Raw genomic sequence first — 10533 nt, forward strand, 5'->3', positions numbered from 1 at the left:
ACTATACAGTAGGTCCTTGTTGTATATTTTATATACAGTGGTGTGCATCAGTTAATCCCAAACTCATAATTAATCCCCCCTCCTCCACCCTTTGGTAACCATAAGTTTGTTTTCTATGGCTGTGAGTTTTTTAAATAAGTTCATTTGTATCATTTTTTTTAGATTCCACATATAAGTGATATCATATGGCATTTGTCTTTCTCTTTCTGACTTACTTCACTTGGCATGATAATCTCTATGGCCATCCATGTTGCTGCAAATGGCATTATTTCATTCTTTTTTATGGCTGAGTAATATTCCACTGTATATATATACCACATCTTCTTTATCCATTCATCTGTCAATGGACGTTTAAGTTGTCCATGTCCTGGCTATTGTAAATAGTGCTGCTATGAACATTAGGGTGCATGTATCTCTTCCAATTAGAGTTTTCATCTTTTCCAGATATATGCCCAGGACTGGGATTGCTGGATCATATGGTAACTTTATTTTCAGTTTTTTAAAGAGCCTCCATACTGTTCTCCATAGTGGCTGCACCCATTTACGTTCCCACAGTGTAGGAGGGTTCCTTTTTCTCCACACCCTCTCCAGCATTTATAATTTGTAGACTTTTTGATGATGGCCATTCTAACCTGTGAGAGGTGATACCTCACTGTAGTTTTGGTTTGCATTTCTCTAATAATTAGAGATATTGAGCACCTTTTCATGTGCCTTTTGGCCATCTGTATGTCTTCTTTGGAGAAATGTCTATTTAGGTCTTCTGCCCATTTTTTTAAATTGGGTTTTTTGTTTTTTTGATATTGAGCTATATGAGCTGTTTGTATATTTTGGAAATTAAACCCTTGTTGGTCACATCATTTGCAAATACTTTTTTCCAATCTGTAGGTTGTCTTTTCGTTTTGTTTATGGTTTCCTTTGTTGTGCAAAAGGTTTTAAGTTTAATTAGGTACCATTTGCTTATTTTTGCTTTTATTTCCATTACTGTAGGAGACCCATCCAAAAAATTATTGCTGTGATTATGACAAAGAGCATTCTGCCTATGTTTTCCTCTAGGAATTTTATGGTATCTGGTGTTACATTTAGGTCTTCAATCCATTTTGAGTTTATTTTTATATATGGTATTAGAGGATGTTCTAATTTCATTCTTTTACCTGTAGCTGTCCAGTTTTCCCAGCACCACTTGTTGAAGAGACTGTCTTTTCTCCATTGTATATTCTTTCCTCCTTTGTAGTAGATTAATAGACCATAAGTGCATGGGTTTATTTCTGGGCTTGCTATCCTATTCCATTGGTCTACATGTCTGTTTTTGTGCCAGTACCATACTGTTTGGATTACTGTAGCTTTGTAGTTCATTTGAAGTCAGGGCACATGATTCCTCCAGCTTTGTTCTTCTTTCTCAAGATCGTTTTGGCTATTCAGGGTCTTTTGTGTTTACATACAAATTTTAAAATTATTTGTTCTAGTTCTGTGAATAATGCAGTTGGTAATTTGATAGAGATTGCATTGAATCTGTAGACTGCCTTGGTTAGTATGCTCATGTTAAATAATATTAATGCTTTTGATCCAAGAACACGGGATATCTTTCCATCTGTTTTGTTGTCTTCAATTTCTTTCATCGGTGTCTTCTCATAATTTTTGATAGGTTTATTTCTAGGAATTTTTTTCTTTTTAATGTGGTGGTAATGGGATTGTTTCTTTAATTTCTCTGATAGTTTAGTGTATAGAAATGCAACAGATTTCTTTATTTTAATTTTTATCTTTCATCTTTACCAAATTCATTGATGAGCTCTAGTAGTTTTCTGGTGGTGTTTTTAGGATTTTATATGTATAGTATCATGTCATCTGCAAACAGTGACAGTTTTATTTCTTCCTTTTGAATTTGGATTCCTTTTATTTCTTTATCTTCTCTGATTTCTGTGCCTAGGGCTTCCAAACCTATGTTGAATAAAAGTGGCAAGAGTGGGCATACTAATCTTGTTCCTGATCTTAGAAGGAATGCTTTCAGCTTTTCACCACTGAGTATGATGTTGTGTGTAGCTGTGGGTTTGTTATATACAGCCTTTATTATGTTGAGGTATTACTTCTTCCTTTCTAATCTGGATGCTTTTAAGTTATTTTTCTTGTCTATTGCCTTGACTCAAACTTCCAGTGCAGTGTTGAAAGAAAGTCGTGAGAAACAGACATCCTTCTTTTGTTCTTGATCTTAGGTGGTGGGGGGGGTGGGTTGAGTCTTTTACCATTAAGTATGTTTTTAGCTATGGGTTTTTTGTAGATGTCCTTTATCAGGTTGAGGAAATTCGCTTCTACGTTTGTTGAGTGTTTTTATCATTAAAATGTGTTGGATTTTGTCAGATGATTTTTCTGCATTTATTGGGATGATTGTGTGGTTTTGTCCTTTATACAATGCGTTATTCTTAGACCCGTGGTTACTTAATTGGTTTACAAACAGAGGAGATATTTGATCATGTGCCCTTGGTTGATAGGAGGAGAAACAAAGTGATTAATTTTCCCTCTTATAATATGAATAATATTTAAGTAAGTCATACAATATGAAAAGCTATTGTATTCAGATGTGAACATGTATTCAGTTGTGAAGCTGTTTCTATTCTACTTTAGTTAGTATATATTGCCTCAATGAATAGGTTGAAGTTTCTTCTGGGTCTTGCATTTCCAAAATCTCTTTTAAAAAGAAACTATATAGGATCTTAAAACTAAGTGATAAAACAAACCTTTACTCAGGCTGAGAAATTATTAAAATTAAAGGCTAGCAACAGGGTTCTACAGTGTATGAAAAAAGAAGAAGTTCATCTGAAGAACTGTTTAAAAGAAATTCATCATTCCAATAATTATCTTCTCAGTGATAAGCTACCATCTGAAGTTGGTCTATAGTTTAACTCCTAACAGCTGACCAAACATTGCAGACTCTTCAGCACAATTTTTAATATGGCTGTAGAGTGAGTCACTCTGGACTTTTTGTTTTGTCTTTGATGCCAACAAGGAAGATGGCTATGTGGCATACTGTACACTTTTCTTTTTTCATATTTATGTTCATGTTGAAGAGGAAGAGAATTGGAAGCTGTTCCTATGGAGTGAACTCTGGAGGAAACTTGGGACAAAGGATTGTTCTTAGGTCGTATCTGGTCCTCAGCCCCTTTAGCTGTCCTCTCTTTGCATTTAGTGCAGTTGGGAATAAATTTTCAGACCCAGTACATTTTGCTTTTGTTCTATTGGTTACTGAAAGAGGTATGTTGAAATCTCCAATTATGATTGTGGATTTGTGCCTCTCACTTTTAGTTCAACTTTTGCTTTATGTATTTTGAAACTATTTGCATTCTAATATAGGATGTCTATATTTTCTGTTGAATTGTCACTTTTATTATTATAAAATGTCCCTTTTATTTATTTATTTGTTTATTTATTTATTTATTTATTTGTATCTATCCTGCTTAGGATTTGCAGAACTTACTGAATCTATCAATTGATGTCTTTCATCAGGTTTCGAAAATTCTTGGGAATTATTATTTTTTAAATATTGTTTCTGTCCCATTCTGTGTCTACTCTCATTCTAAACTACAGTTGCAGGTGTTAGACATTTTGAGTGTGACCTACATGTTTCTAATATAATTTTTTTAATTAAAATTTTCTCCTTAGATAATTCAGATAGTTTCTTTGATCTGACTCAAATTCACTAATTCTGTAGGATGCAAATCTTAGATAGAAGAGAACATAAAAAGCATGGAAGATGGACTGAAACTTTAACCTAACCTCAAGGTAGAAAATGTTACCAATACCTACCAATGGTTAATCAAAACAAGAACCAAATAATTAACTGTTTGTATACTTGATAATAAAACAAGTTTTTACATATTCTATTCTCTATTGCTGTATTATTATTTCTAATTCCTTTACCCCTCATGCAACCCCATTCAGGGATTCAGTTGAAGAACCCATGCAAGTGTTACTAAAATGGGAGTACATTTCTCCCTCATCCCTTGTCCCTCAGTGTCTACAGGAGATCGTTCCAGGACCCCTGAGGGTACCAAAATCTGCAGATGCTAAATCCCTTATATAAAATAGTATAGTATTTGCACATAACCTATGCACATCTCCTGTGTACTTTAAATCATCTCTAGATTACTTCTAATGCCTAATACTATGTAAATGCTATGTAAATGGTTGCTGGTGTGAAGCAACTTTAAGTTTTGCTTTTTGGAACCTTCTGAAAAGAATCTTTGTGAATATTTTCAATTCATTGTTGGTTGAATCCATGGATGTGGAACCCTCGAATACAGAGGCCCACTGTGCTTGTACACATGTGGAACCTCCTGATCATCACAATATTACCATAGTAGCAGACAGATATTCATACTCAAATTTCCTCTTGAAAAGGATGGTTTCAAAATTGACCTCCCCCAGGGGAACGACTACAGTACTTAACACTGGATTGTTTTTCTCTTCATTTCTCTACCATTTCTTGTCTCTCCCTAGAAATAGTTGGGTAACTGCACAGCTCTTTTCATAAGAAATACATTTTTACTTGATACACATGTTTAATATACTTTAAATGGGGGATATTTCTTTTTATTATTTTAATTGAAATTTGAAAATTGGTTTCAAGATACCGTTACCTGCCAATATCTTACACAGAGTACATCTGATTGAAAGAAAAAAAGCAGAGCGAAAAGTAGACCTTTTGGAGAAAAAGTTAGCAGGTGTTAACAGATTCACCCCTTATATGAGTATGAAAGAACAAGAAGACAGTTTCATGATGAAGGTGAGAACAAATTTTGATTGATTTTTGAAGAAACAGGATTTTTTATTACCTTGTGTTACTCCAGATGATAATTGGCAAATGTTGAGTGGTTTATTGGTCCTCTTCTTATGGAGGATAAAAGGAAGCAGTACAGCGTGGCAGACTGGAAGAGCTTCTGAGGTATGGAGAAAAAGTGGAAGGCAGATCTGAAGGTCTCTGTGATACTAAAGAAAAGTTTAGAGGGAATGGAGCTTTGAGAGAAATGGGAGGAGGTGGTGGTTAGAGAGTGAAATATTCAAGTTTTAAATTTCTGGTATGGGTTAGTTCCTGCTGCTGACAACATCTGGGTTTTTGGAGTTGGGTGTAAGGATTGAATAGGGGTGTAGGTGAAAGTCATTGAAACTGAAGCACAGGAGTCACAAAACTAAACTGGTGGATCATCTACACTGGACATTGAAATCTAGAATTATGGCATGAGTTGGGTTTAGAAGGAAGAGGTTATCCTGGTCCCTAGTAGGCAGCAATTCACAGGATGAATGGAAGTTTTATGGAAGAATGTTGGAGGAGGATGGGAGATGGACTACTCTCAAGGAAGTGGTAAAAGTTTATTTTGAAATCCATGGACCCAAACTGTTTATTATATATTCTGAATGTAAAATAAGGCCCATCATGATCCCCTTAATGTGAGGAGTTCTACTTAAAAAAATTCAGCAACTACTTTCAGAGTTTAAAGTAATTCCAATTTTTAATCACCTCTTTCAAGTAATTCACAGTAACACTTTCCATGTTTTTGACTTCTCTGACTTATCTGTCACATCTCCGAAAACCTCTCCCACATCGGAGTCCATGTAGCTCTGACCTTTTCTTCCACTGCTCTTTTATTCTACCTCTTTTTTCTGGGCTTTTAGTGAGACAAACCCATCATTACTTCAACAACTCTAGCTCCCCTTCTATTTCCCAGTTTCACATGACGAAAAGCCCAGAAACTAAACTTGTTACAGTTTTCAGAATAGAAGGTGGCAAGAGGTGAAAAGAAGACTCGAATTTATAAAGGCAGAATATTCCTGGGAGAAGTCGGGGGATGGAGAAGTACAAGCATTATCTTTTATTTTTTTCCTATTTACAGTGGAAGCAGGGTGCTTAAAAGGGAAAGGCTGGGGGAAAGAAATGTGAGTTATTTATGCTTTTACATTATCAAAGCTGTTACTATTAAATGATGTTCTATAATCATAATTAAGTCGTTATGAAAATATCCATTTCCCTGCCAGCTTTTCACTTAATAGTCTTAGCATTCATTGACAATCCTTGCCTGAATCAGTTATTTTGTTAGGAGAAGTAAAATGCTGAGTTTTAAAATTCTATCATTATTCCTACATTTATTAGCTCAAAATACTCTGTAAACAGTTCCTCCATAAACTGGAGCAGTTCGGTTGGCTGCTTCTCTAAGCTAAATTTCCTATGTTCTCAAAGTAGTTTCTCTATAACATCTTTTTTTTTTGCCCTCCCCACCTGCCTCCACATAATATTTTAATACCTCTTGATGTTCTAGTTTACCCTGTTGAGTATGTCCTTGTCTCTTTTATGACTCTGTAACTCTTTATTTCTATTGAGAGCCTTTTCTCCTGAAGCTTTGTATTATGACTATACTTATATTTCAAAAGGAGGGAAGTAGATGTCTCAGTATTAAATTCCATATGGGAAGTTTAACATGTGTGTCGGCATATTTACGACAAGGATGAAGCTATCCTGGTTAAGAACTTTGAGAGAGACAACATTTTTCACTCTGAAGGACCAAAAGATGGACAGAAAATTTGGGATAAATGTCAACAATATTTGATCCATAAGGAAAAACAATTACCTGAGTTAGACAGACCTCCGTATTCATTCAGCTGGGAAACTAAAACGGTGCCATCCCTCTATCAGAAATTCCTCAGTCAGTTGTCTACTCTTCCCAGCAACAGTGTTGAACCCATACCAGCCACAGAGGAAGGTGTGAAAGAGAGCGTTCAGGAGACTGATGCAAATGAGCAATCTTGGAAGTCCATAAGTGTATTGACAGATGAGTTACTCTTTCAAATTAGTTTTAAGGTGTGGGTTTTGATGTTAGCCGATTTAGTAAACTCTGTGGCTCTGAGTTTATTTTTATTACTACAGTGATAAAAGGGAAGAGGATGTCCATTACCACAGTAGAGGCAGTATAGTGTGTTTGTTAAGAGCCAAGAGGCCTGGTATGAATCCCAGCTCTGCCATTAGCAAGTGTGTGCTCTTGGGCAGGTTACTTTTGCTCTCTGTGCCTCAGTTTCATTTGTAAATTTTAGCAGGAGTGGGGGTAGGGTTGGGGTAGGTTTAGTTCCTGTCCCACAGAATGGTTGTAAGGATTAAATGGATTAATACATGATAAATGCTTCAGTTCAGTAAGCTCAATGAATGCTAGCTTAAAAATAGTGGTGTGGTGAGGATAATGTTTCCATCATGATCAAACACTGGTCAGTTCAGTCAGTGTAGTAAAATAAATTATTGTCAGAGTCATTTGTTTGAATTTACTGGTCAAGTCTATCGAAAGATTGATCCAGCAAGTTTAAGTGGATATATCTCCTTGTTATGTCCAAATCATTTTAGTAAAATTTCATGACTCTTCACCCTAAAATTCAGATGAAAATAGGTATTGCTTAAATTCAATGTGTTAGTAAAACCTACTATACAGTAGTCTGTTTATTGTACAGTTACAAATTTTTTACGCTCTGCTCTCTTAAAATTCATTATACAGTTTTATTTCTCAGTACTCACTAAAATGTCTTATTTTTATATATCAAACCTTTCTGTTTCTTTTTTAAAAACTAGCTTATACATGTCAAATCTTTTTAAATGTCTTCCCCTTTCATCTATTTTAGTAACTTAATGTTACTACAATGTCAATATAAGTAGAACTTGCAAATAGTTTTGAAAAATACAAATCATGGACCATCAGGATGTTTTATCTATTTTTTTTCCCTGCAGAGAGCTGAAGGCCACCAGCAGGAAGTTCAGATGCTCACTAAGCAATTGGAGAAGCAGTATCATCACTGTGAAGAAACTGCTGGAGAATCATCTGACACCGAGGAAAAGTATAAGGAACAAAAAAGACCCTTGAAACGTCTGGAAGGAAAAATTGCTATTAATGATCTTTTTCCAGGGAGATTAGACTTGGACACGAACAAAGTAAGAATTTCCTGAAGTATAAGGCATTTCTTTGACAATGAAAATAATCATCTTTTATTATACTATCTAATGTTCAAAGCTGTTAATGCTATTTGTAGTTTTCTTAATATTAGGAAAGGGAGGAAATTTTGCTACAAACTTTTGAACGTTCTGATTGTATCAAAAAGCCTTTCCTTACTCCATATCTCCCATTTCTCTGCTGTATATATTTGATATTTATTGTAAGCATTGTTAACATATTTCTTAATGTACTTTTAAAAGAGGGTTAGAGGGAAAGGAGCTCAAAGGAATGACTCTCTAAAGGAGGAATTTCAGGTGTACTGTGTCAGCTAGATATGATGGGCATTGGGAAGGGGCTGTTGGTGAAATTCCTCAATAATTACCTTGTAGACAATTTCCTTCTCTATTTTGTGCTTCTCTGCATCTATAAGGAAAAGATCAAACCTAAAAGTGGAATGGGAATAGGTAGGATGATTTTCGGGAGATTTTGATTCTATTTCACTACCTCTTCACAGAATTGCTTGTCATACCCATACCTATATTATACTATTTCTATAATTACTGTGCCCCAAAGCATAAACTTACTCACTCACTACTCACTCATTTAGTCTCTTATTCCATTAATTCATTCATTGATCCAATATATTTTGATCACTGAGGTTTTGTTTTAATATAGAACATTAAAAAATTTTTTTTTTAATTTTATTTTTGGCTGCATTGGGTCTTCATTGTTGCACGTGGGCTGTCTCTAGTTGCGGCGAGCAGGCCTTCATTGTGGTGCGCGGGCTTCTCATTGCAGTGTCTTCTCTTGTTGCGGAGCACGGGATCTAGGCGCACAGGCTTCAGTAGTTGTGGCACACGAGATGTAGGCGCACGGGCTTCAGTAGTCGTACCACATGGGCTCAGTAGTTGTGTCTCGCAGGCCCTAGAGTGGAGGCTCAGTAGTTGTGGGGCACAGGCTTAGTTGCTTCGTGGCTTGTGGGATCTTCCTGGATCAGGGATCGAACCCGTGTCCCCTGCATTGGCAGGCGGATTCTTAACCACTGCACCACCAGGGAAATCCTGATCACTTGGTTTTTTAAAACTTCTAGCACCTGGTGAAGTGGTATCGAAAATGTACTCCACAGAGTCCAAAGATGAATCCAGCTTCTACCTCTGCTCTTGAATATGTAATTGATGATGATTCATTTCCATGAAAATTTTTAAAATACTATATTAAATTTTAAGAATATACAAATAGCGCATGTTTTCCGCAACCCTTGAAACCATGTTAAAAGGTTTGAAGGAAACAATAATAATCTCTAACCCCCTTTCTGCCTATTTCATGTTGGTAACGAATGTGTCTATATCTTTTACAACTATTGCAATGATTATGGAAATATATGAATATATATATGTAGCTGTTGGTATTTTTACAAAACTGGGACTGTACCAGTCAAAATACTCTTCTTACTTGGTAAGAAGTAGGTACCTCATGGTCTTTCCTTAGGTCAAAAGATATAGATTTAACTTATTCCCTTAACAGCTGTACGGTATTCCATACTGTGTATATAACTTATTTATTCAACCAATTCCCTATTAAGAATTATTGATGGTCCTTCTCTTATTTCCACTTTTTATGCCACTACAAATAATGCTGAAATAAGTATGTCTATACATATATCTTTCCACACTGGTGCTTCCTCCCACTATGGGATTGAGTTCTAAATGTGGAAATAGAGGATCACAGTGTATGAGTATTTTCTTTTTAAATTTTTTCTTTGGCTGCGCCACATGGCTTGTGGGATTTTAGTTCCCCAACCAGGTATCGAACCTGGAGCCCCGGCAGTGAGAGCTTTGAGTCCTAACCACTGGATTGCCAGAGAATATCCTGAGAATTTTAAAGTTTAATAGCCATTGCCAGAACACTACCTTGCAAAAGGCAGGAGTTCACTTTCCAAATAGCAATACATGAGTGTTTCCTCTTCACATCCTAGCCAGCATTGGATGCTGTCATCCTTTTAGAGTGCGTGTTTGTGCGAGTTAGGTTAAAATGGTACAGTTTTTACATTTACCTTACTACTAGTAAGGTTGAGTAACTTTCTTTTTTAATGCTGTTGACCACTTGGTTTCCCTTGCCTCCCCACTCCTCACAATTGGACCTCAGATACAGAAGGTTGAGTTAATCAAAGTCCACGGTTTTTAATGCATTAATTTGGGCCATGGAAGGTCTCTCTCTTATTTATTTATTCTTTCCTTGGATCTTGTCCATTGCCTCCCCAAAAGGAAATCAATCTAATATGTTTAATGTGTATTTCTTTGTTTATATGTGTTTCTTTAAATGTAATTTTTGTGCATGTATTTTAAATTTGCATAAGTGGTATTGTGTTAAAAATCTCATTCTAGGGCTTCCCTGGTGGCACAGTGGTTGAGAGTCCGCCTGCCGATGCAGGGGACACGGGTTCGTGCCCCGGTCTGGGAAGATCCCACATGCCGCGGAGCGGCTGCGCCCATGAGCCATGGCCATTGAGCCTGCGCGTCCGGAGCCTGTGCTCTGCAACGGGAGAGGCCACAACAGTGAGAGACCCACATACCGCAAAAAA

The 10533-nt window shown here is 36.3% G+C and overlaps 1 protein-coding gene across 1 annotated transcript in view; it reads left to right on the plus strand.

Annotated features, from left to right (window-relative positions):
- Positions 1 to 10533, plus strand: part of LOC103071031 (coiled-coil domain-containing protein 170-like) — a 55243-nt gene that overhangs the window by 32178 nt on the left and 12532 nt on the right. The window contains exons 5-7 of the mRNA XM_007460073.1: positions 4648 to 4774; positions 6488 to 6802; positions 7751 to 7893. Coding sequence (XP_007460135.1) covers positions 4648 to 4774; positions 6488 to 6802; positions 7751 to 7893 — 585 coding nt within the window. The remainder of the gene's footprint in view (positions 1 to 4647; positions 4775 to 6487; positions 6803 to 7750; positions 7894 to 10533) is intronic.

The sequence above is a fragment of the Lipotes vexillifer genome, unplaced genomic scaffold (genome assembly GCF_000442215.2).
Source record: "Lipotes vexillifer unplaced genomic scaffold, Lipotes_vexillifer_v1.1 scaffold672, whole genome shotgun sequence".
Lineage (NCBI taxonomy): Eukaryota > Metazoa > Chordata > Mammalia > Artiodactyla > Lipotidae > Lipotes > Lipotes vexillifer.